General features: G+C 54.5%; 5 protein-coding genes across 5 annotated transcripts; 3 read left to right on the top strand and 2 right to left on the bottom strand.

Annotated features, from left to right (window-relative positions):
- Positions 1 to 8,639: 8,639 nt before the first annotated feature.
- Positions 8,640 to 12,899, top strand: SPBR_06385 (uncharacterized protein; the record flags this gene model as incomplete). The annotated part of the gene is made up of 1 exon (XM_040764642.1): positions 8,640 to 12,899. The coding sequence occupies one exon, from the start codon at positions 8,640 to 8,642 to the stop codon at positions 12,897 to 12,899; it is 4,260 nt and encodes a 1,419-aa protein (XP_040617663.1).
- A 2,977-nt stretch (positions 12,900 to 15,876) lies between these two features.
- SPBR_07040 (uncharacterized protein) lies at positions 15,877 to 17,564 on the top strand (the record flags this gene model as incomplete). Its single annotated transcript, XM_040765295.1, has 2 exons — positions 15,877 to 16,360; positions 16,447 to 17,564. The coding sequence occupies 2 exons, from the start codon at positions 15,877 to 15,879 to the stop codon at positions 17,562 to 17,564; spliced, it is 1,602 nt and encodes a 533-aa protein (XP_040617662.1).
- Positions 17,565 to 18,037: 473 nt separating this feature from the next.
- Positions 18,038 to 19,123, bottom strand: SPBR_07519 (citrate lyase subunit beta-like protein; the record flags this gene model as incomplete). The annotated part of the gene is made up of 2 exons (XM_040765773.1): positions 18,038 to 19,014; positions 19,087 to 19,123. The coding sequence occupies 2 exons, from the start codon at positions 19,121 to 19,123 to the stop codon at positions 18,038 to 18,040; spliced, it is 1,014 nt and encodes a 337-aa protein (XP_040617661.1).
- A 933-nt stretch (positions 19,124 to 20,056) lies between these two features.
- Positions 20,057 to 20,795, top strand: SPBR_07800 (golgi family apparatus membrane protein tvp23; the record flags this gene model as incomplete). The annotated part of the gene is made up of 3 exons (XM_040766054.1): positions 20,057 to 20,159; positions 20,230 to 20,275; positions 20,354 to 20,795. The coding sequence occupies 3 exons, from the start codon at positions 20,057 to 20,059 to the stop codon at positions 20,793 to 20,795; spliced, it is 591 nt and encodes a 196-aa protein (XP_040617660.1).
- Positions 20,796 to 22,487: 1,692 nt separating this feature from the next.
- Positions 22,488 to 23,870, bottom strand: SPBR_07268 (transcription factor; the record flags this gene model as incomplete). The annotated part of the gene is made up of 2 exons (XM_040765522.1): positions 22,488 to 23,258; positions 23,478 to 23,870. 2 exons carry the CDS (start codon positions 23,868 to 23,870, stop codon positions 22,488 to 22,490), a joined length of 1,164 nt encoding a protein of 387 aa, XP_040617659.1.
- Positions 23,871 to 26,047: the final 2,177 nt, after the last annotated feature.

The raw sequence follows: 26,047 nt of genomic DNA, 5'->3' as shown, positions 1-26,047 counted from the left end.
AAACGAGAGAACTGGTCGAGAGAGTTAATATGGGGACGAGGGAAAATGGGAAAGAGTTGTGATGAGACGTTGAAAAAGAGGAAACGGGGCGAAACGAAAGAAAGCGAAACAGAAAGGTTGACAGAAATAAGGGATGCGAAGGAAGGAAATGCGGTTGTAAAAAGGGTCTCAGACAAAGAGTGACGAATTTGGGGCTACGAGGCACCAAGCAAGCGGGAAGAGAGTACTGGAGGGTGTCCAAGTGAGCCGAGAAATGAGAAAAGCCACGGAAGTCCCTTAAGGCCATAAAGGAACAAGTGATGCATTCGAGAACGAACCAAAGGTCACCCCGCAAAAGCCAGAAATAGAGCGAGCAACACAATGACGGCCTGCAAGGCAATGGTTGGCTGAACCGGTTTGAAAAGTGGCTTGTTCGAGCAGGTAAAATGGTTGGAGAATGGCCGAACATAGGCGACGCGTATGATTTTAGGCATTTCTTTCTCTCTTTTTCTCATTTTCTCTTTCTCCTTTTGGGCTTGGGCTTTTGTTCATTCGTCTCTTCGTGCAGCAGTCTAACGTTATGGCCACATACGCACAGCGCATCAAATTGGTCTTTCCGTGGAGAGGCGATGATGCAACCAGTGGATCGACCATGGGACATCTAGCTCGGCGATCTAGACGGCTCCAACCCGATTTGGACAATTTTGGGAGTCTCTGGGTGCCTCTGCATGTGCCTGGGCACACTTGGAGGGCATTTTGGCGGGACAAGGGCAGTTAGACTGGAAGAGGGGCCAATGAAAGCCAAGGCAGGACAATGTGACAGCGCCACGGCGGCGGACGACAAAAACCCCAAGTTGACAACTTTGCCAAAAGCTGGAAATATGGAATGAGGACGTGGAAGAGAGAGGAGGGCTGTGGGAAGGATTGAAACTGTACGGAGGGCTAGGAAGAGGCAAAACAGGTGGCGGAATGGGCAGCATAAAGGCGACAGAGTAATATGCTGCGCCGAAAACCATAGCAATAACCACCATAACGCAAATAGCAGGACACGAGAAATGCATAGCATAGTGAAAACACGTACCGCGATTCCGGCCCATCTTGGCCTTTAGGACCTGGAAGGGTCTTTCGCAATGACCCGGCGTGGGTGTGTCGTGGTTCTTGGTCCAGTCAAAGTAGTGTGGCTGGTCGAGAATTGTCTTATTTATGCGACCGCTGGGCACGCAGGCCGTCAGACGTGTGACGTGGGAAGACCGATAGGGCAGGAGGAGGGAACAAGGCCGTCTTGTTTGCTTCCCTAGGATTTTGGTTTTATCTAGCTCTGCGTCGCTACTGCTGGATCGATCAATCGGTCGTGGCGAAAGCTGAGACGTGCGGCAGGGGTTCGGTGAGGTCGTTAAGACGAGGGGCTAGCGGCGAGATTCTCGAAAAAAGCTGAAACGTCGTGAGAAGAGGGAATCGAAAAGAAGAAAAGAGGAAGAAAATACAAAACAGAGGGCTCAAACAAGATTAAACAAAAAAAAGAGGCGGGAAGACGATATGGGCAAATTGTGTCCGAATAAACTACCTGCCAAAGCTACCAGACCGCCTGCAGCAAAGCGACGCAATGCGGTTGAGGTGTGGAAAGGTGGCAAGGGTTTTTGTTCTGAATCGGGCTGGGAGAAGAAGCTAACGAAAGAGGCTTTCCTCTTCTCGCCTCTAGTGACGACAAGCTCTCCAATGCTCCAATGCTCCAATGCACGCCGATAGAAGGGGGAAGCAGCAACAATGCGACAGGACACACCGGAAGGCCAGGAAAAAGGGTGTCGAGGAGATGCGAGGGTAAAACGAAGCCAGGTTGAAAAGAGAATAAAGAACGAAAGGAAAGGATATGAAAAGGTGATGTACAGGAGCGAAAACGAGAGCAAGAAAGGAACGGTAGGGAAAACGGCAAGGTACAGCGGAATGGCTGACGTAGTCGACGAGCAAAAAGACTGGGTGTCTGACGCGCGCGTAAGTAGAGATACGTACCTGTTATGGAGTACGCGGTACGTACATGGTACAATTGTACCCTTTTTTTGTGTCTTGTGGAAAAACCGGACGTGAGGCAGTGACAGGTGGAACAACGGGCGAGGAAGAGCACGACCTCCTTGCTTTATTTTGTCGCGGGAGTTGTTTGTTGGTCGTTTCGAGCAAAGATTCTTTTTGTGTTTGTTGGCATCGGGGGAAAAGGGGGAGGGGGAAAGAAGAAATGGGCCAGGTGGGCGGCAATGGCTGAATAGATTACTTTGGAGGCAGAGGTCTTCACAATGCAAAAGGGGCGTGAGGAAAGAGAGGCTGTTCGTGCTTTCCTTCTTTGTTAGTTTTGTTTGAGGCTGATGCGAAAAAAGGAAGGAATAGAAAAACATGCTCGTTCGCAGCTGCCGTGGTTGTGTGTGTCTTGTTCTCGTCTGTCTGAAGCAGGGTTTGGAAGGCTGGGCAGGCTGGGCAAACAAACTCGGGTTTCGGGGAAGGAAGCTGTGCCGACTTTGATTGAACCGGGAAGGCGCAACACAGGAAACACAGAAAACACAGAAAACACAAATGCACTGCGCTCATACGTAAACAGAGCCGACAATGCGGGCGGCGCATTCGTCGGCGATACCGCCTCTTTAGCTCTTACTGTGCTCCGTACAAAGTCTTGGAAATTTGCATTTCGTGAAGGGTGAACGACTGTGCTGCGCAATACTCACAAAACGATCGTCGCCAAATACAAGAGCGGCAGCTGGCCAGGGCCGATCGTCGTTGTTTAACGCAAAGGAGCTGTCGTAAAGCTTTTTGCGGCCCCTATTGTTCCGTTTCCTTTGTCAGAACCGGGTGCAAATCGCACTTGGGGGCGTCACAGGCTTTGTCAATAACGCAAAGTGGCCCTCGCGTTGTCATGAGGTCGAGGAGATGAATAAGGGGAGAGCCCGGGCGGGAAGCAACCGTAGGAGAGAGAGGGAGGCCACAGAGATAACAAAGGAAATTGGCGGAGGAAAGAGGGACGGGCTGACAAGGGCCGACGCACCGAGTGGAATGCGCAGCGTGGAAAGCGCGGAAGGAGACGGAGAAATGCGACCAAATAGGCGAGTGCCAGAGGACAAGGCAGCTTGTAACTTGTGAACTGGTGACGAGACCGGTGACGACTAGACGAAATTAACGCGTACGTCAAAAGCCAAAAGAAGGGACGAGGCACAGACGGGGGGAAAGTGGCAACCAGCTTGGTTTTATTCAGGAGCTCCGTGCCGTCCGTGTACGAGTCTTGCCCACGACTCCCGTATGCACTTCCGTGTTGTGATGGAATCGTCTCTTCCCTTGCTTTCCCGGGGGGAAGAAACTGGCGCGCCGGGTTAGGGGGCAAAACGCCAAGCGGATGGATCGGATAGCTCGTTATTTGTTCGGTGAAGTGCAGTACAAATCTTCATAGTGTTTGGAGTTGCCAGAGTGTCTGATGGTGTCTGATTCGGGGTGCGTTTGTTTGGCTTGGCATTCGTGTCGTCGTCTTCTTCTTCGGTTCAGCGAGGGGCCAAACGACTGTAACACGCAATACGAGGCCAAACCGCTACATAACTTACTGTGCGTTTCGTCGTTTCGTATCTCTCAAGGCCATTGCACATTGCCCTCTGGACGTCGATGATGCCAACCGTCTGTCTGAGTCTGTCTCGTCCCGTCTCTAATCACACGTGCATGGTAATTACTAGAGACCTTTTCTCCTAGTATTTTTGTACAAGGTTGGGAAGCTGGCACTAATTTGGCAAGCGTGGCAGTCGTGACGCAAACCACTGATTCCTGGGTACGACTTTACGCAGTGGTTGGGCGGAAGCGGGCATTACTTTTTAGCGCCGCGTGGGATAGATAATCACTAACTGTTGGCTGGCTCTGGGCTGGTGATGAAAATGGCAAAAGAGATCTCGAATTAGCGTCTGCTGAAGAAGCGCTATGAAGAGAGCAGAATTGGGTCCTGTTATTCTATGATGTCGATCCGGTGCAGGCCGTGGCCGCCAGCGACGTAATAATACACGGTATGCTGAGCTCTGTGGCCGCCTAGCAAGAATGTGGCCAAGATCGGCATTGATGGATTTGACGGGCTTCGGTGAGTTTCTGGGTGGCCATCCACACTGAAAAGACAGGACCCGGCACTGGTCGATCGCGAGGCAAGCGAGTTCAGCTGTCTATTTTATTTTTAGAGGCAGAGCCGAGAACGCGGTGACAGTTGGACGCAAAAGACGCCGATCTCATAGGGCTATCCAAAGGTGACATTAATGCTCTCTACGGAGTATGCCGCACTTACGGGGCAATTCATACGCGAAAAGACAATATGCCGCAGCGTCAATTGACAGCGTCCGACGAAAGATCCATTCAACAAAGAAAGACACGTAAGAAACGCAAAACACCCACGGTCTGTGACGTATGCGTCGACAGGAGGGAAACGCAGGAACAGAGGCCGTGCTGCCAGATGTGAGCAAACGTCAGCCAATCAGTCTGGAAGGATATTGCCCTGATGGCGCATTGCCGGCCTGTCGTTTGAGTATGCTTCAACATGCCCCAAAGCAATAGGCGTGTGCTTACGGAGTATTGCGTCTTTCGTATTGTTGGTGCGACGTCCTTTTGCCGCCCGGTTCCACTGCCCTGGCCATAATGTCGCTGCCTGCTGGACACGACTGAACTCCGCCATGGGGGCTGTAAAGCCGTCCGAAATACGAGGAACGCGTCTCGATGGAGGTGAGCCCACCACTGTCCAAAGCCATTTGAAATATTGAGGAGGCTGGAGAAAAGACGCCAATATCGACGTCGAACGGTGCAAAAACCGGCGCAAAAGGGAGTGCGACTGCAACGTTGGGCTCAGCCAGGAGAGACGTGCAGATGGGGACGTGGGCTTAGCGCTCGTGTCGTGGGATTTGCCGCTGTGGCCTACGGCAGGCTTTCTCGATGCCAACGCAAAGAGGCACCCCACGGTACGGATACATTCGTAAATGAGTAGAAGAAGCGGACCGCTAACGATTGAATATAAAGGACACGACACGACCGGAGGGAGCAACGAAATACACCCACCGTATACGAACATGACAGGAACGGGACCTCTAACGTGCTCAGTATGGTTTATCCTCGTTCTCCTTCGCACTCTTTGCTTTACTTGAACCGTAATTCCTTCGTACTCCAAACTCTATCGGACACCGGCATCTCGTCCGCAAATGGCAAAGTTCGCGATTGACGGTGAAAGACGGCCGTATCCACCGACCATCCCTATCTTTGCAGTGTTGCCGCTTGCCGTCCAGTCTGCTGGGGCGGAGAGACAAACAAAAGAGGCCTCAGTGGAACTTGGCATGCATAAAGGCGTGTTGCAAGGGAACGGCTAGTGGGAAACCTGCGCCAAATTCGGAAAGAGAAAATGACGGGAAGAAGAACGGGAAAACGAAATAAAGTAATAAACTGCTCACTGGTGCGTCGTATATCGTGCGTAAGTCGCGTTCTTCTCTGCCGAACAAGCGCACTAACGTGAACCCAACTGCGCATATTTCCGATACCCTATTCAAACCATCGAAATGGAGTTGCATTCCCGTCTTGCGACCGCAGAGGACAGCAAAGCCGTGAGACGATATCATCGGACCTTTTCTCAAAGCAGCAATTGGGTCGCGCTATGAAGAAACGAGCCACACTCACAACGACACCACTACATCACCACAACACCAGAGCGTCATGGTGTCACGGCTTTGCCTTGTTTTGGTGACTAAGATACCATTTCCTTCCTGTGTTGAATGCACATCTGTGTGCCCGAAAATGCGCAGCAGATGCAGGTGTGCAAACAAGCAGCACTAATAATACTCAAAGGGCCTAGGCGGGATGGCCCGCTATATGCAGCGCTATTGGGCGCGAGGGGCGGCGTCATACCGTCTGATCCGGCCCCGAATATCAAGACCAAAATAACAGTCAAATACGAGCGCCAAGGCGTGCCAGTTCGTAATGAGAGACCCAAAAGAAATGACGAGTGTCTTTGATAGGCGAACCAAACGACGTAAATAGACTTTGGGTGATGGACTGGTTTGACATGACATTTGACAGGCACGGAGAGTCAATACGGAGATGCTCCTTCTCTTGTTTTATTTTGCATTCTCTCCTCCCGGTCGGATATCCTGGATATGCGTTGTAAAGTGGCGCGTCAATCCTCCTCAGTACGCGTACCCAAGCAAATCCTTACGCCCGAGTTTGACTCTCCGGCAGGCCCGAGACCCAGTAAGGTGAAAGGCAGGCTACTCGCCGATGAGGCTACCCCGACTGACTCGCCTCCATGTGTATCCATATGCTCTTTGTCCTCTCCACAATATCAGAAACACAGTATTCCTTTCGTGAGCCCTTGTTCTCGTTGTCCACAAAGCTGTCGCGAGACAGCCACTTGAGGCTTGTCCCATAGCGGGAAACTCCCTAACTGCGAATTACGTCATCCACAACAAAATACCTTTGTTCCTGTTTGTGCAACGGGCGATCAGCAGTTGTCATTAGAGTAACTGTTGACCAGTCGAGCCAGCCAAGGAGACAACCGCCCACCGTAAGTGAACAGGCGGACCCGGGTCCCCACGTAATCCCCCGCCGTAGCGTCTTGGGCCGGTCTTGGGTTTCGGATGAAGAGGAAGGCGACGAGAAACGGTGGAAGGCAAAAACATGAGAGGGCCTTCTAGAGAGAGACACAGTGCCTGTATGCCGTTTTGTCTTACAAGATATGTCTTACAACAAATTGGGGGACGCTCTTGTGAAGGGCCATGGCTCAACCTCTGCCGGGTGGCGCCGAAATTACAGCTTTTGCCCTGTTGCTTGCCTTGTCCATACGGGGGGACACCGGTAACGTCAAGAGCCGTCTCGTCTTGTAAAGCTGCATTGGCAGTTGCATCTGAACCAATTTGTGAGACCATCTAACACCTGGGCATGTCGTATCTTACTTTCTAATCTACTACTGCAACACATGGTTCTTGCAGTATGCTCCGCCGCACCGTATTATGGGACATAACATCTCGGTAAATAAAGAGGCGGTTCCATTCCGTGCAAGCAGAGGACTACCACTGAACTGCAGATTGGTATCTCGTACGAGCAGATGCTCGTCGGATCAATGGTAGGTCTGAAGAGAAATGTGCCACTGGGAATTCGGCTGGCCAGTTTCTCAGCCTCGTCTAGAACCGGCGGGACATCATACTGTACGTAATCTCCTTGTGCTTCTTCAAGATTTTGGTATCAAATCTCACTTGTATTTTGATACCAAAGTTTATTTTATTTCATTAATTTATAAAATTATTTTTATCAACCAACATATTTTGTGCCTCTTTACGCCAACACATCAACTGTCACAATCTATACTTGTTTATTCAATAGTACGAACGGAATGCGACAGGAAATTGTCTTGAAAATCCTGCCCTAGGTCCCTTTCACCCCCGTAGGAGCTTTCCGGACTCCGTTTAGTCACATTGTCCGAGACTCGCCGTGCACGATGCAGATGTCGGCGAACCGGACAACTTCTATTGGACAACTTCCACTGTTTGCGGCGAGCAGTGACCTTGCAGTCAGAGAGCCATTGAGCTGCATGCTGCACCACCTCCTCACAATTCAGATTCCGCCTTGAACAAATAAAATAAAAATAACTGGCGCCTCTATGAAAGTAGAAAGTTGCGTATCGAAACATGGCCAATTTTACAGTACGGATTCAAGTGCACAATGGACTGTGTAATTACCGTGTTAGTCGCTAATTGATAGCGGTCGCCCCATTGCTTTAGCGCATTTGCGTGCCCCATTTCTCCTTTGTTCACGATGTCGACTCAGCGCAAGAATTACCTGTTGAGAAATGTACAGGGAAGGAGCGATGTAGAGATAGCTTCACTCAAGGTAAGTACAAAGTGCCACTTGAAATTATCCCCATCGTTCTTTCTCTGGATACGTACATCATTGATCGCCCCTTCTGTTTCCCGGGGGAGATATTGGCAATTTTGAAACGTGCCTCCTTCCTGTTTCTGTTCTTTGACACCTGCCCTCGACTCCTACTCTTGTCTGTTTAGCGTGGGGCGAAACGTTCCCACCTTTCGAAACCCCTTTCTTCTGCGACCCCTTGACGGCTACGACGCACGACTACCCTTTTTTTCTGCCACCACCAACCTTGTTATCACGGCTCGATCGCAGTCCAAGCTCCGACCGGGCCAAGCCCAGCGACGAAACAAAATCTACCAGCAGTTTGACGCACTCTCCCTCTCCCGTGTCTATTTGCTGGTGCCTGGGTCTCCTGTCTTGCCCTGAGCTGCTTGCGTGCGCCATCCCGTGACATCCTCGTCCCTTTCTATGCGGGCGCAAACCAACAACGACGTCTGTCTTGATTCTCTGTTTTCTTTCAGACCCGCGGCGTGCAGCGTTGCCATCCCTTCTCCCGACCCAGAGCATGCTTGGCCATCCTCTGCGGGACGAACGACAGGCTGGTCACGTTTGATTTGCACGCATACGACGAACACGCGCTCTCCTCTCTCACCGTTTCCCCTCCCTTTCTTCCCACCCCTGCACCGCCTGTCGACCGCCTCCTTCGACATTGACATACACACCTCCTCTTCAAGGCCGGCCCCGAGGCGGTGTACGGAGAAAACGGCGCGGACTCTACATTGCAGCAAAGGATAGAAAACGAAGAAGACAAAACGACAATGGCGGCGGGAGACGACCCGGCTGCCGGTGACAGCCGCGAGGTCACAGAGGTGCCGCCGACGTCAGCCACCCCGAACGAGCCGGCCGAACCGAGTCTACCTTCCCCTACGAAACCAAAATTGGACGAAGCCAATGGAGCCGAGATCACCGCGAGGGCCGCCAGCTCCACAACGAGCCTCGACCAACCTCCGTACAAGGAACGGCCTGTTTCCCGCGACGAGTCCCCAGCCCAAAAGCTCGAAAGGGTCCTGAAGAAGCAGCGTGCCGCTGAGAATCGGTCTACACCATCTCGGTCGCGGTCACGATCGCTCAAGGAGCCGAAGGCTGCAAAACCGGCAGTGCAGCCGAATACCACAACGCCTGCCACGACGGCCGCCGCCGCGACTGGCGACTTTGACGACTTTGGCCTGCCCATCCGCAAGGCCGAGGCCATCCAATACAACACGCCGGAGGCTGAGGAGGAGAAGCCACGACAGCGTGCCTGGAGCTTCCGGAGGCGGAGCACGAGTCGGTCCGACGCAGACGGCACACCCAATGACCACAGCCGCGCAAGCTCACGGGCCTCGAGCGGCTCACGGCGGCGATGGTCGCTGCGCATTGGCGTCGAGAGCCCCGTCGACGGCGCCAACAAGGCCACAGCCGAGCGGGGCACGGCGGCAGACGCAGATACGAATACCACTACGAATACGACTGACACCATCGAAGAAGAACCGCGGACGCCGAGACCACCCAAGGTCGACGACAAAGTTGACACCGAGGAGGTGCCCCACGCCAGCACCGACAGTCAACCCCAACCGAAGCCTTCGCAGGGTAGCAGCAACTTTGCGGCAGTCCATGCGCGCGAAACTAGCATTGCCAGCAGCGCCGGCAACACCATGTCCGAGTTCTCCCACCAGAAGCTCACGACGGAAAAGACCGAAGAGAAGGAAGAGGCAGACGAGGGCTGGCAAACCATGCCGGCTTTTGCGCCTTACGATATGTACGACGACGACAACCGCCTGATTGCCAAAGAGCACGTCGAGACCGAGGCCGACAGCTATGGATACTCTGGGCTCGGCGGTGCCGGCAAGGGCTACACGCGCGTGCTGGTCGACGACGACGCCGAGAGCGCCACCAGCATGGACGACAATACGAATTACCTCTTCAAGACCGGCGCCGGTACCAGCATGATGGAGGACGAGGAGGAGCAGCGCGACACGGTGGCGCAGATGGAGGCCACCAAAGACCTGCTGACCGAGGGCCAGCGCATCGCCTACGTGGGCATCACGCGCCTGCACCTGTACAACATGATCAAAGAGCTCGAGGATGCTGCGCCTACGACGTCGAAGCGCATCCGCAAAGAGCTGTCCGTTGCGGTCGAGTCGATGCGCATGTGGTCCCAAAAGATGATGATCCGCCTGTATGCGCACATGGACATTTCCCTGGCGGAGCAGGTCATGATTGAGCAGCTCAGCGAGCACGGCGTGCAACCCAAAGACTTGACGCCAGCGCTGATGGCCAATGCGCGCGTCAAGAACCCCATGGCTCACAAGGAGGGTGCCACTTCTGAAGCGCCCTTGCCGCCCCGGTCGCCGCACACGCCCCAGGGCCCTGCGCCAATCCCCTCGCCTCGCATTGTCGAAGAGGTCAACGACGACGCAGCTCCCTCCGAGCCTAGTGCAAAGGCCGAAGAAGCGCAGGAAGGTGCCAGCGAGGACAGCAACAACGACGACGAGCACGACGACGAAGAGGCCGCCGAGCCGCCGCCGCCCTACGAGGAGATTGAGGGCGAGGCGCTGCCCGATGTGCGCACACCTTCACAGCTGCCGACAACGGCCAAGATTGACATCGACCTGCGGTGGACCGTTCTGTGCGATCTGTTCCTCGTGCTGATTGCAGACTCGATTTACGATGCACGGTCGCGCGTGCTGCTGGAGCGCGTCGGGGAGAGCATCGAGATCCCCTGGATCGACATCTGCAAATTTGAGCGCAAGGTCACCGAGGCGCTGGAGATGCAGCAGCAGGCCGAAAAGGAAAACTGGGACGAAAAGGACCACATGGAAGAGCGCCGTAAGCTGGCGCTCCGCCGTCGCTACGTCATGATGGGCCTCGCCACGGTCGGTGGCGGTCTGGTCATTGGCCTGTCGGCCGGCCTGCTGGCGCCCGTCATCGGCGCCGGCCTGGCGGCTGGCTTCACCACGATCGGTGTCACCGGCACGAGCAGCTTCCTGGCTGGCGCTGGCGGTGCTGCTATCATCACGTCATCCGCGGCTGCGTCCGGCAGTGTCATTGGCGTGCGCGCTGCGAACCGGCGCACGGGCGCCGTCAAGACGTTTGAGTACCGGCCGCTGCACAACAACAAGCGGGTCAACCTGATTGTGACGGTGTCCGGCTGGATGACGGGAAAAGTCGACGACGTGCGGCTGCCGTACAGCACCATTGACCCGGTCATGGGCGACATTTACTCGGTGCTGTGGGAGCCCGAGATGCTGACAAGCATGGGTGACACGATCAACATTTTGGCCACCGAGGCCCTGACGCAAGGCCTGCAGCAGCTGCTCGGCAGCACCATTCTCGTGTCGCTGATGGCCGCGCTGCAGCTGCCTGTGGTCTTGACCAAGCTGTCGTACCTCATCGACAACCCCTGGGCCGTGTCGCTGGACCGTGCCACCATGGCCGGCCTGATTCTGGCCGACTCGCTGATCGACCGCAACCTGGGTACGCGGCCGATCACGCTCGTGGGCTACTCGCTGGGCTCGCGCGTCATCTTTTCGTGTCTGCAGGAGCTGGCGCGCAAGGGCGCGTACGGACTGGTGCAGAACGTCTTCATGTTCGGCTCGCCCGTGGTCGTCAAGCGGGACGAGTACATGCGCGCCCGCTCGGTCGTGGCGGGCCGCCTCGTCAATGGCTACAACCGCAACGACTGGATCCTGGGGTACCTGTTCCGCCTGACCAACGGCGGCATCCGGCGCGTGGGCGGCCTGAACGCGGTCGAGGACATCCCGGGCATGGAGAACATGGACGTGACCGATTTTGTGGTGGGCCACATGGACTACCGCACGGCGATGCCGCGGCTGCTGCGCGAGTGCGGCTGGCTTGTGGAGAGCGACGAGTTTACGGAGATTGAAGATCCGGACCCGGACAACCACGGCGAGCGGCAGCGCGAGCTGATCAACGAGATCGAGGAGGCGCGCAAGGAGCTCGAGAAAGAGGGCAAAGCCTCCAAGAAGGGCGGCGCGTTCAGTTTCTTTAGCCGCAAGAAGAAGGGCGAGAAACAAGAGTGGGAGATTTACGAGGACCTGGCCAAGCACCGCGCCACGGGCGCCGGTGCGGGTGCGGCGGCCTCCCTTGCGGCCGTGGGCGGCAGGACCGAGGACGCCGAGGGCAACAACCACGGCATTCTGTTTGACGTGGACGCGATCCGGGCGGAGCTGGCCAAAGAGCACAGCGGCGGCGACGTGGATCTGCAGTTGGAGCAGCTGCAGGTGCGTGAGCTCGAGTCGACGCTGCCGCCCATGAAGCTCGACTACTCGCCGGCGCCGAGCCCTGCGCTCACGCCACCAGCGCCTGCCACGACGCCCAAGGGGCTCGCCAAGAATGCGCCTCACTTGCAAAGCAACAACCGCCGCGTTACGGACACGGCGGTCGCCTACCGCGCCTCGCACGATTTCCGCGAGTCGTCGTCCTCGTCGCGCCGCTCGTCCACGACGCCGACCTCGGCCGAGTACCGCCACTCGGACGAGCGGACGCCGACAGCGCTGGGCCGGCAAATGTCGCTGCCGCCACGCGACGAAGCGGCGGCGGCGGCGGCGTCGCCCTCGTACAGCTCGTACAACCCGTATAGTCGGACCGGGGCTGTGTCCCCGCACGTTGTGGACCACGGCAACGACGGCATCTCCATGACGTTCGACTATGCCTACGACGACGAGCCGGCACCGCCGCGGTCGGCGAGTGCCACGGGTGGCACGGGCACGACGGGCGCCTCGGCATCGCCTCTCACACCGCCGACGCCGTTCTCACCAGCCGGCCCGCCGCCACCACCACCGCCCAAGGACCCAGCGTACAAGAACACGCCGTCACCACCGGCTAGGGCCGCCGAGCCGTCGTCGGGTGGGCTTGCCGTTGGTGCGGCCGCTGGCGCTGCAGCGGGCGCTGCGGTTGCCGCGACGTCGCCATCGGTGCCGGCCATCACTCTGACGGATCCGTGGAGTCAGGGTGCCGACGACGACGACGACGACAATTTTGGCAAGGAGCAGGAGGTTTCCATGACATTTGCATAGCAGGAGTGATATTTTTAACCGGGTGTTATTTTGTGTTTGTTTTATGCGCCACTACTACATATTTCCATTCGTCATACAGACCAGACACGCATTATACATATAATGTCATACCCTTCCCAAGTTCACAAATGAAAGGGCCAAGTATGGTGTACCAACAGAGGGTCAAAAGAGAGGTTGGTGTCAGTTGTGGAGAATTGTACGACATATTCGTGGAGACAATTACGCAGGCTTACGGCTCTTTACAGACGCATGCTCGCTCGCCATGGGTCAATAGACGTATTTATAGTACGACTTCCTCTTTATCATGTCAAGCAAATTTGGTCGTCAGCTTTCTGACAGGTATCTCCAGTGTCTCACCAAACGATCGGTCTAGTGGTAAAGAGAATATAGAGTATTTATGGGACATTTTGTCTAGCGGTCTTACACCGTTGGTCCTCAATGTGTACCTCTCCGTATAATGTATACCAAATGGTACATATGAACGGCATTTCAATACATTCGTTGTACGAAGTAATTACGCGTTACAGCGCCGACAGGTGGCGGTACCCTGGTCGGCCAAAGCAAGTTCTGGGAGATCTCACCGTCGTCTCAGCCACGACGACAACAAGACACTTGAGCCACGCTGGTCGCACCAAGTGACTCTCGGGCCATAGAACCGCAAGGACAGAAGAACAATGGGCAAGGCGGGACAAGTGGTGATAGGTGGGTACAGGATCACAAATATAGACGTCGACGTGAAAACGGAGAGCCGCCTTGAGATGTCAAAAATTGCCAAAACAGCCGTCGACAGGTCGTCTGTCATCGGCATAAAATACACGCCAGCAGTGCAGCTATGAAGCTGCTCTCCAGAATCTCTCCTGTGCATCTATCGACATGGACTCGACTCGACTCGACTGGACTGGACTCGACTCAACCGACCTTGAGACAGCCGCACTGCACTGCGCCTCGCTATGCGGTACACCTAATATTTCTCCCATTTTTTTTGTACGGCGTAATTACTCCGCACTTTGTCACTTCTGCCACCTTTGAATGTATTGGACAAACGGCTGCATGCACAAAAGTCCTGCAGAAAAACAGCACCACGACAGTACGGAGCAGCAGCCACACAAATACGACGTAATGCCTCTGCACATTTTGTGCTGTAGATACATCATATTGCTGCCCACACAACCCCCCCAACAACCGTTACAGTGCGCTGTTATTATGATCCTGTCGAGCCTTTCATGTTCTCAGGTGGGCGTTGCCTCTTCGCCCGACAAACCTTACGGCTAGTGTCCGATACTAAGACCCTAGGCCAGGCGTTTTTTCAGGGTCAACCAATACAAAAAGTCTTGGCTTCGACACTATTTCGCACTTTAAATTGAGATGCGGCTAACTTACGGTGGCCCCACCGGTTCGCCGTCTCTGTCTCGTTTTGCAATACAATTGCGTCCCGGGACTGCGCACAATCGTCCCAGCAGAAATGTATCGTTTTGCAAAACAAACGGAAACAAAAGACCACGCAGAGATCATCACATCCCTCTCCACTCCGCCTTTGGATCGCCGCAGACGGCCAGCATACTTGCAGTCGTTGGGGTCGGCCTTTGTCGAGGCGCAGGGCTGTGTCTAACTAAAGAGACTAGCCTCAACGAGGAGACCGACCATTCTTTTCCGGTTGGTCCAGAGGTTTAGTTGCACCTTTCCTTTCTGTCCTCAGTTCGCTTGTCTGCTTGTCTCCTCTTTTTGTCACTGAAAAACGACCAAGAAACGTGCGGCCGCGCCCCACCGTCACCCACCCCCTATTTGCCAACGACATGAAGCTTATTGCAACTCTGGACCGCAGGGCTGACCGCGCTGGAATTGGAGGCTCTGGAGTTGGCTGTGTCGCGTTGTTCGCCTTTGTTCTTCGCCCCCTTTGTCGTTGTCAACTTTGCACTGCTTTCATCCGCGTTCGATGGTCTTTGTCTTGGCGCCGTCAAAACCCGCTTCTAGACGGCCGATAGGCTCGCCCTTTGCTCTTTCCTTGTAACGCACAACATCACCGTGCCGTATCGTGTCTTGTAGTTTTGGGAAGGAACGTGGCCCTTCGTTGGGCCCCAAACGGGAAAGGACGCGGACAGTTTATTTTCTCAGCTGCATCTTAATTCAGAAAGAACGACCGGCGCCACACTTGCTCTGCCCCATCGTTGCACAGCACTACTGTGTACTGCACTTTCTGACTGTACGAAGTACGACGTATTACTTACACTGCGGCTTCCCTTCCACTCTTTCCTCTTTTGGCGTACCCTGGTCCCCCATCCCCCATCCCCCGTTCCTTCCAACCAAGGCCAGCCCCCAGCCAAAGACAAAGCCCCAGTCAGTCCAGAGCCGAAAGACGAGGAATCCGAGCAAAGAGAAATACCTCCGTCGAGAAAAAGGAACCCTTGCGCACAGCCTTACCGACTTGATCTGGCGTCGACCCACTCTGCAGCTCGCAATCCTTTCCCTTCCTTGCCTTCTTTCTGACTTCCTGCCCCTGTGTCTTTCTCTGTTTGGCTTTGTTTGGCTTTGTTTGCGCTGTTCTCACCTCTTTCCTTCTATGGTGCCCGATCCTTCAGTGGCTCCTTCTGTTTTTGCCCCTGTTTTTCTCTGTCTGGTCTGTTTCGTTCCTTCCCCCAGGCTGCTCTTTGCCCTGGCCGTTTTCGTTTCTGTTGTCTTTTCCTGCCTCTCACTAGCATTGAGGCTCTTTTTGGCTTCCTTCGTCTCCTCTCCCTTTTGCGGACGTCTTTTGTTTTGTTCGCCTCTCCCTGCAGCCTTGTCGACTGGAGAGCTGGGCAAACAAAAACATTGAGCAGAGTGCCAGCGTCATTGCACTCTTTCCGCTGATTGTTTCTTCTCCTGGCTCTCTCCTCTCCCTCTTTTGGCGGCTCTCCGTGATACTCGACGACATCGACATCCTTGACCTCGCGACCCTCGTCCCTCGTGTCTCGTCCCTCGTCCTACAAAACCCTCGCCCATCATGCGGTCCGTCCGCAGCCGGCTCTTCGGCGACATCTCCCTGTCCACGGCCATCACCGCTGCACTCGGTTTCGCTGCCACCGCGGCCGGCGCTACGACGTCAACCTCTGGCGTTTTTGATGCCCATCCGGCACCAGCAGCAACCACCGCCGCACCTGATGGCAACGGCAACGGCGGTACCGGATTTTCGGGCGGCAACGGCGGTTCTGGTTCTGGCGGTTCTGGTTCCGGCGGCACTCCCGCAAACTCCGTCATCGTATTCACCCCCGGCGACTTTTACGACTACGACCCCTCACAGCCCAACGACGCCGTCTTTATTGCCAACAGCGCCCAGCCCAGCAAAACGTTTACCTTCACTGTGGCCTCGACTGCCTACAATGTGACCGGCGCCAAGCTGCGGGATACTGTGAAAGGCACCGTCGCCACGGCATCCCCTAACGGAGCCGAAGGTCAAGGCATTGGTGGGGAGACCGTTGTCATTACGTGTAGGTTTCTTACTCTTCCTCTCCCTCTCTCTTTCGTTTCTGTTTATTTTTCTTTTTTCTCTATACAAAAAGCTCTAACAAAACAGTGAGTGTCCAACCCACCGGCACCGGAACCCAGACGGGCACGGTCACGCTTGTCGACTCGGGCACGCTCTTTGACAACCATCTTGATGGCTCACCTTTGTTTTTCGAAATCACTTGGACCCAGGAGGGCGGCGTCGAAGGCTCGTCCTTTAGCCGCACCTTTACTTATGTCAGCTCCACGGCCATCATCAGCACTGTCCTGCCCTACTACACCAACACCAACCCCATCTTTGTCGAGTCGCGCATTGGAGGCTCGCAGACAGCAGCCGTTGCCAAGACGGTTACTTCCACGACATCCCAACCTACGGCCACGAATGGCAATGGCTCGATGAGCGGACCCACTCTCGGCGGTGGCAGCACCAGCACCGGCTCCGGCATAAGCAAGGGTGCCATTGCCGGTATTGTTGTGGGCGCTGTCGCTGCCATTGCCATTATTGCCGCCCTCGTCTTCTTCTTCCTGCGCCGCCACAGCCGTAACCGCAACCGCGCCGCCAACCAGGCGTACAACTCGGCTCTTCTCTCCGGCTCCGTCGAGCCTTACCGCGGCGCTGGTCCTGGCCCGGATCTCGGCGGCCCTGGCCCCAATATGCATCCCACCACGATGCACGACGGTATGGGCTCGGGCACGGCCATCAACCTGATGGAGAAGGACGCAGTCGTGGCCGGTGCTGCTGGTGTTGGAGCAGCTGGCGTGGCTGGCCGCTTTGCTGGGCCCGATACACCCAACAGCCCGCACAGCCCGTATACCGACGACGACAACAGCACACCGCAGATCATTCCCACCCGGCCTGTCCCAACGTCGTCGTCCGCAGGCGCGTCCGCTGCAGCATCACCGACCGTACGGGCAGCGCAAAACGCCACGCCAGCCGTATCTCCTGTGGCTGCGTCTGCACAACCAGTAACACCGGTCGCGCCAGTCGGTGCAGGGGCGGGTGCAGGTGCAGATGCAGGTACAAGCTCGGCAACGGCTGCACAGCCTGCGTTGCGTGGCCAAGTGGCAGCTCTGATTGAGGACCACATGACGCCCGAGGATGTGGCCCGCCTCGAGGCGGAAGAACGCGAGCTCGACGCGGATATCGAGAACGCTATCCGCAACCGGGCGGCTGCGTCAAGTCGGTAAAAAACACAAAAAGGGAAGACGGGAAGAGATCGTTGTGCGTGAGGCGAAGAATCTTTGACGCATATTTTAATGAAACAGCCATCTATTATTATTTGTTATTTTCCTCCTTCCTCCTTCGATTGTCAGATTAACCCCACAAGCTCAACTGAGGCTTTCTTGGCGTTGGCATTCATCTATTGATACTTTTATATTCTTACTGGGGTGGTTTGTTCGAGCTTCTTCGTTTTCGTTTCGTTTATCAAGATACACCCTCGTTCACTGTTCTTTGGGTAGAGCAGCGCAAGCATTTTGTTGTATTGGTCGTGCTTTTGCATTTTGAACATTTTGGATACGCGGAATGATCTATGGCAAAGCCAGATTCATGGATCGCCATAAAATTGAATTTTACAGAATACATTTATCTGTTTTTGACGTATGGCTTTTGGAAAGCAGAACAATATATACATGAACACACCAATTCAAGAGCGAACCATCTACTCCGGCTCCTGATCCTTGTGCTTCTCGCGCAATGACTGGATGAACTCGCCGGCGCCCGACCGCTCTGCCTGGTCCAACAGCCGCTGCGCCTTGCCCACCACCGGCGCATCGATCATCGCCCCGTCCAGCGTAAAAGCACCCCGCCCGCTCGCCGCCGACTTGTCCTCTGCAATCAGCACCCGCACCGCCCACGCCAACTCCGTCCGATCCGCCTCGTCGTACATGCGCCCCCACACCTGCTGCACCACGCTCACCTGCGTTGGGTGGATGCACTGCTTGCCTGTGAACCCCCGCCCCCGTCCATCCCGGCACTCCTCCGCCAGTGTCGACAGGCCCTGGTCGCCCCGGAAACTCGTGCACACGAGGTCCAGCGCCGAGTTGAGGCCAAACGCCCGCGCCGCCGTCACCACTGCACTGCGCGCATACAAGAACTCGGACAGCGACGGCGACCGCGTCAGAGACAGGTCCAGGGCAAAGTCCTCGGCAGCAAAAATGAGGCCGTCCAGGGAGAGGCCCGCGGTGGGGGCGGTGCCGGCCGCGCAGATGTCGCGCAGGTCCATAATGGCGCGGGCCGACTCGATCAGGGCAATCAGTTTGGGGCCGGCCGCCGTGGCGCGCGGCGCATCGCCCCGGTTTCGCCGGATATGATTGACAACGTCCGAGACAAACGCCAGGTCGGACGGCGCGTTGGTCTTGGGCACCACAATGGCGCCGACGGCCGAGAGCGCCAGCGGGCCGAGCTCTGTTAGGTCGGCGAGCGCGTGCTGGGTCGACACGGCATTGATGCGCACCGCAATCTCCGTGTTGGCCGGCGTCTTGATCTTGGACTGGGCCAGTGCCTCTAAATGGTCCCGGAGCGCGGCACGGGCGGCGGGCTTGGCCGTCTCGGTGACGGCGTCTTCGAGGTCGTAGGTGATGTTGTCCGAGGCGAGCGTGAGGGACTTGGCCAGCATCTTGGGTGACGATGCGGGGACTGCAACCAAGGTGAGTAAACGGGCTCGTACATGGCCGGTTTATAACGCGACAACAAATGACAACACCGTACCATAGAGAAGAGACCGTCGCAGGACGGGAGCCGCCATTTTGAATATCGAGTGGCCGGCTAGGCTGAAATAAGTCAAATGAGTGTTGCTTCGAGAGACAGTCTCTGTAGAAAAATCACAGAGTCAAATACGGGAACGAAAATGAAGACACAGATGCGGTTGCTCAGCAGTTCTTCAATGACATACGGCGAGTTTATATCGGCTTCTTGATAGCCGACATGCTTTCCGTACTCACTCCCCGCAAACCAGTTCGGCAACAGTTACGTAGTGGACCTGCAAGGATACGCCAGTGGAGAGGTCGCTGTAAGTTGCCTCAGCGTCTAGCGAACACACCACACTTCTACTAATAAGAACAGTTCACGTGATGGCGTGCTGCTCATAAAAGTAATAATTTCCAACCAAATCCAGTCTGCCCTTTATAGTTCTGCATTGTCTATGTTAAATACGATGGGAATGCCTCGTAACAGTTTCATAATACTGGAAAGCTATTCGCTGCACCTACGTTTATTACTTTGAGTTACTCGTTAATGACAGACGGCTTCATAACGGTGAGCTTCATTCTGCCATATCTCACCGCCTTCCTCTATAAGCAGCAGGCACCTCTCATAGGGAAAAGTGGGGACGAGCTACACGTATGCATCGCCCTTATCGTATCGTGTCTGTCTCCTTTTCTCCAAATGCGGAACAAAAACGACACGACAACCTCCCATTTAGCGACAGCGCCTTGACGGCAACAATACCGACGACGCCACCGACAGCGAATCGCCGTCCCGTACGACGATAAGATAAGCCCTCCTTTTGAGTACACTGCGACTCGGCGACCTCCCAGATTCCTTCGACGCCAACATACTTTGGCACATCGATTCGCGATATTCGTCTATATTCGTCTCCGTCTCTCAGCTTCACCCGCGAGCAGCACCCGGCTCTCCTTGTCCATCCACACACACGGCACACGCCGACCGCACCATCGACATGGACGCTCCCCAGCAGCAGGCGCCACCGCAGCCGGGCGCGCTGCACTGGCGCCTGAGCTCGCACCCCATCACGCTGCTCACCTTCCTCGCCTTCCGCATTGGTGCGTTGGCAAAACGACCTGGTCTATGCTTGCCCATAGTTTTCGCTACTAACAATACTGGCGTCTCCAGGGAGCTTGCTCGTCTACCTCTTTGGTTTGCTTTTTACAGGGAATAAGTGCGTGCCTCCCTCCCTTTTGTGTGTGGACAGTGTTCCTTGCTGCCATGAAAACTAACCCCAACCGCCTCTCTGCAGGGTCCTCGTTTTCATCATCACCGTCCTCCTCCTCGCCGCCGACTTTTACTACCTCAAAAACATTGCCGGCCGCCGCCTCGTCGGCCTGCGCTGGTGGAACGAGGTGAACCCCGAGACCGGCGACTCCAAGTGGGTCTTTGAGAGCAGCGACCCGGCGTCCAACCGCGTCCCCAACGCCACCGACAGCCGCTTCTTCTGGCTGGCCCTCTACGCGCAGCCCCTGTCGTGGACCGCCCTCGCCGTCTTTGCCCTCTTCCGCTTCAGCGTGCTGTGGCTGCCGCTGCTGGCGATTGCGCTGGCGCTGACCGTGACCAACGCCCTAGCGTTTTCGCGGTGCGACAAGTTCAGCCAAGCCTCCAACCTGGCCGGGTCGGCGTTTTCGTCGACGAACCTGGCCGGGTCGATTGCGAGCGGCATGGCGAGTCGCTTCTTTGGGCGGTAGACTTTCGGGGGGGGAGTAATGTGAGGGTTGGGTATATGACTATACAACGAAACAAAACAACAGGGAGAGGATGAAAAGAGAAAGAAGACCAACGGCCTCGACCGTTTCAAGAGCAATCCGTCTTGTCGTGTTTCACGGTGCTGCCTCGACTGGCCACGACCATACATACCCTCGATACGCAAAAGGGACGGAACTTGCCCTCCGACGCACACCGTAAACACGACACAAACAAAACCTGTTAACTACCACTGATTTCAAGGCGTCTTTACTATTTTTGATTTTTTCTGATATCAGCACATCGGTCAGGCACAGCAAACTGGGTCTTGGATGTCGGGTTTGACCTCTTTATGTTTTCTGGGGACATCGTTTCATGTGGGCCAAGAATCAATTTTATTTCGTCAACTAGAGAATAGCCTGTGGCTGTACAATATAATATGGAACGGGGTATGTAATTTCAGCTTGAATCTGCCATTGTTAAGGTATTCACGAGTGTATGGTTTCTTCACAGTACGTAGATTTCACATATCTCGTTGTAGACTGAAGATAGTGTAATGCATACGTTGTGGTAACATAAAGAAAATAAGAGAATACTACTTGCAGAACGGAGCGTTGCGGCAGAACGAAACTATGTAAGCCCTAGCGAGAAAAACGACGCGCATAAAATGGGCCGATAAAACATATGTACGACGGAGGAGGACAGCTGCAGACTTTCTTCGCTCCCTCGAATTCCCTAAATACCCAGAACGAGGTCAAGTGTAACATAAAAACATAAAACATATAACAAAGAATAGCGAGAGTCTTTCTTTGGTGGAGGCTTGCTCACCGACCCAAGCTGTTAGCAATAATCAAGAAAAAGCAAATAAAGACATACCATGAAAAATGAAAATCAGAAAAATAGGGACCCTCTTGCCGACCAAATTAATAGAGCCATCATAATCAAGACAATGATGCCCTTCGGTCTCATAAAAGGAAAACTTCAACAACTCCTGTGTTATACCGTTCTTGTGGCCCGTCTCGCAAAGAAAAATCATTCAAAAATCATAACAGTGCGTGTGTGTGCCGGTGTGGGTAACGATCGTGGTAGGTCCCGATGAATATCGCTGTCATCTAGGTGTAGTTTGTCCGCCTTTGAAATGTCGTAGCCGATATAGTAACGCCGTGGGGGAAGTGATGATAAAAAGAGGGTCATCTAGAACGTCCAAGGAGAAGCAGCCAATGTCTGCATGCATCTACCACCAGAAGGTACATGGATGAAAAGAAGTGAAGAATATCCAGAAGCGAGGACAAACGAGGATGTCGAATCCGAAAGGAAAACAAAAGACAAAATACCAGGAAAGTCAAAATCAAACAACCCCGTAATCGATGAAGACCGCCGCGTGATAAAGATGCCGTGCATTGTATCCCGGTAGCGTCTTTGAACTGTAAAGCCCGTGGAAACAACAAACGCCTCTTTATAAATGACCAAATAGGTGGGGAATCGGCCCTCCCAGAGATATTCCCAAGTGTGTGTAGATGCGCCAGTATACTGTGCCAATTCAGGGTGGCAGGCAAGTATAAACATAAAAAGCATAAAAAGCAGATGCCGTGATACCAAAACTGAAAAAAGAAGGCAACGCACGAAATAATGTCAAGGAAAGGAGGGGGCAGTGAAAAGAATGGTGGAAGAAAGAATCCAAAAAGAACGACTGAGGATCACCGGATATCCAGCTGGAAAGGCTTGAAGCGGCCACCGATCGTGTGACAGCGCGGGCATTTCCTGCTGGCGCCTTGCTCTCCCATCAAGACCTCGACACAGGCCTGGCAGAGACCACATATGCATTCGGTACACGCATACGATTCCCGGAGCTGGGAGATGTTGCCACACGCCGCACAGTAGATCTGCGGGTTCTGCGAAGAGTAGCTGGGAGATGAGTCGGACAGGCCACGGGATTCCATGTTGAAAACATCGCCACTCTCATTGCTCTCGACAGAGGGGAATGGCTCGGGCATCTCTTGCGCGTATGACGGCGGTGTCAGCGCCTGTTGCAGCGGTGATGCTTGATAGCCACCCTGGGCCTGCTGGTGGTGCTGGAACGCCTGATGTGGGAAAGGCGGCAAGGAAGCGCGGTGGATGGAAATCGGCGACTGCGGCACGGGAGTACGCTCGTCGTCAATGTCCTCGGTTGCGGAAGCCGCAGCATCGATCAGGTCTTCCCACCGCTTCCCAAAATCAGATGGCTCAGCCGACATTGCCTTCAGAGGCCCACCGGGACGTAGCCTATCGACGGCCGACTCATTCTGAATACGACGCAGCCAGTCTGATGCGGAGCCCCGAGATCTTTGCTTCTTATGGTGGGTCTCACGCGTCCGCTTGGTGATGGACTGCTTCCTTGGCCGCGAGGGTCCCAGGGGACGCTGCAGCGGAGGAAGTGTCGACGAGCGACCAGGCGGCGAACCGGACAGAATGGAGGGCAGTAGCTCACGCTGCCGATTCATGTTCATACCGGGAAAGGGCTCGCTGGTGATATCAGGGTTGGCCATATGTATCGGGGGAAGCTCAATAGACGAGTGCGACAAGCGGCCTTTTTCTGTGTCAGACGTCCACCCCTGAAGCTGTGTTAGCGTACCAATCTCGATGCAGAAGGCGGTCGTTGCAGACAAAAGAAAAGGTAGACGGCTTACATCTCCCATTGACAAACTTACCCCTTCGTCCCAATCGCGATCAAGTTTGTGGTTGTGAAGTTGCGCGAGAGCTGCGGCCGCACTTGCGGCCGGCAGCGCAGACCCGGCAACGAATTCGTCGGTACTTCTTGGGATGCCCGGGGCGCCATGCTTGATGTCGTGCAGGTACGGCTTGTTCTGGTTCTGGTGGATGGTCCCATGGCCCATGGAGTTGTGGACTGGCGGGCCATTCAAGCCGGGATTGAAGTTTCCGGGACTACTGCCTGACATGCCGCCATGAGCGGGCCCCGCATTCTGTTGACTCGGCAGGCGTTCGCTCGGTGGTGTGTTGATCATGAGCAGAAAGCTTTCTTCTGTAGCCGGAAGCTTCGAAATGTAGTGTTCGGGATGCGCGCGACGGATATGCTCCTGCATGGAGCGATATCTCTTTTCCTTCAATGAGAAAATAAAATTAGAAAGAGCTTATGAAAGCGACGGAAATAAGTACAAAAACAAAGAGACGAAAAGAAATTGGAAAGACTTACGCCAATACATCGCTTGCGACAACTTGAGCCATCTTGATTCTTCAAGGGGCAGACGACTTCGTTGTTCGAGTCGGTGATAGAAAAGGAAGAAGTGAGAGAGGATCTGGGTGGCATCTTGACCCCACCATGCAATGACGACTCTGGGGAAATTGAGTCTTTTTTATGTCAAAGTTCAGGGACAATTGATTAAATTGACCGCACGTCGTAAAAACCAAGCTTTTTCTAGAATTCTAGAAAGCTTGCAGCTCCGTCGGCGTATGGGAAACGATTGAGAGAACAAAAGCTATTGTATCGCTTATGGCGTTCGTAATGATTGAATGATTGAATGAATTGCGGGCACCAACAGCGGGACGAGCTTGTAGGTGGTGTTGCTGCTACTTGCTTGTGAGAGTAGCTTTCCGATAAGACGAGAGGAGAAGGCGGTGACGATAGTGGCGGTTGTTGTCCGTATAAGTAATGTCCACAAGCTTCAACGTCGTCGTTAAATAACGGTCGATTCGTGGTAAACGTTATGAAGCGGCGGTCAGGGAAATATTGGCACTGATAAAGAAAAACAAAAAGGGATGCTTCTAAGGTCCCAGCGATTGCGCGAAAAAAAGCGTCAAGTATCACCCGCGACAATGGTGGTGGTGTGAACAGCACCGATGGTGATTTGGGATGAGCAGCTGACGAACTGAGGTAGTGGTGGATTCGTAAGTGGCCGGCGAAAGGCAAGCTGGAGGCGTTCAAGTAGCTGTATGTTGCCGGCGCATTAGTCGACGGAAGATGGAGGCCGTGAAATGAATTCGGTGAAATGCGGTGCAGCAGGAAAATAGGTGTTGAAGGTTGAAAAAGAAGGAAAGAAGAGAGGCGACGAGCAAAGGTCAAAAGGAGAACAAGCTATGTGTGTGCGAGCTATATGGATTGGGTGGCATGTGTTCATGCCGCGGATTTCGGTTCCGTTCTCTATTTGGTGCTTGGTGGTCTTGTTTAGTCAAATAGTCTTGGTCCCAAGCCGTCGAAAGTGGCGGTGTTTCGTGACGGGCGTAACAGGGAGGAAAGGGAGAGCGACGGGGGATGAGCAATGGGCGGCAGCTCCACGCTCCTGGATTGCGTTGCTTGCTGTCAACAGAGTTCCCGGAAACAACCACAAAAGAAGACCAAGGAGCTCGATCTCCGGTTGCAAGCTGGGCCTTTTTCTTTAAGCTTCTGGGGTTGTAACAAACAGCGTTTCGGAGAGCGCGGGCGGCAAGTGGTTCAACTGGGAAAGCGGGTTGGGAACAAAAACAAAAAGCGGTGCGTTCGAAGATTGAGTTGAGTCAAGGTCAAGTTGCGCTTCGGCGTTGGCCGTCTCGGCCAGGAAAGGCAGCCCGAATAAGAGGAAACGTGTTGAAGATGTTTTGAATTGTTGGAATGTGCTGAAAGAGCTTTGCAGACGTAGCGTTATGCAGGTTTGTAAGGCGTTGTGCGAGGGATGAGGAGATGTAGAGCCATGAAAGAGCTGAGAGGGATCTGGTGAGGGGAAATCCTAGAGATAATAGCTGTCCGGCGTACGGTGACTGGAGAAAGATGGACGTCGGGTAGCGTGAAGCAATTCGTAGAAAGAAAGGGCGTAACAAGGAGGTTGTAGGTGGAAGAAAGGAAGAAGAGAAAACGTGTGGGCAGAGGATTCGAAGAGAAGTTACGGAGCATTAAGCAGATCAGTCGTAGTAAGGCAAGAGCAACTTCAGTTTGTAAGTATCTACTATGGGACGGCCAAAAGAGAAGGAGCAATGAGCAATGGGGTGTGGAGAGGCCGAAAGCAGCGATAATAGATAATCAAGCAGGCGGGACCCGGTAAACGTAGAGAACAGCGAATGAAGAGCACTAGGAAAGAGCAAATGGGCTGTGTACAAAGAAGCTTCTGAGCAAAGTTGGCACAAAAGGACGAGGCTCGAATGGGAAAGACGGAAGTGTGGAAATAAGAAGTGAGGAAGGCGAGAACGCGAGGGCAAGTAGAGAAAAGAGGGAAGCGGCCAACGAAAGCGAGACAAGAAGAGAAAGAACAGGGGCAAAGGCACAGACGAGGAAAGAGCTACTACCGAGATA

This window comes from Sporothrix brasiliensis, assembly GCF_000820605.1.
Source record: "Sporothrix brasiliensis 5110 chromosome Unknown Cont20, whole genome shotgun sequence".
Lineage (NCBI taxonomy): Eukaryota > Fungi > Ascomycota > Sordariomycetes > Ophiostomatales > Ophiostomataceae > Sporothrix > Sporothrix brasiliensis.
The sequence above is the reverse complement of the archived record's forward strand: the minus strand, read 5'-3'. Positions and strand labels throughout refer to the sequence as shown.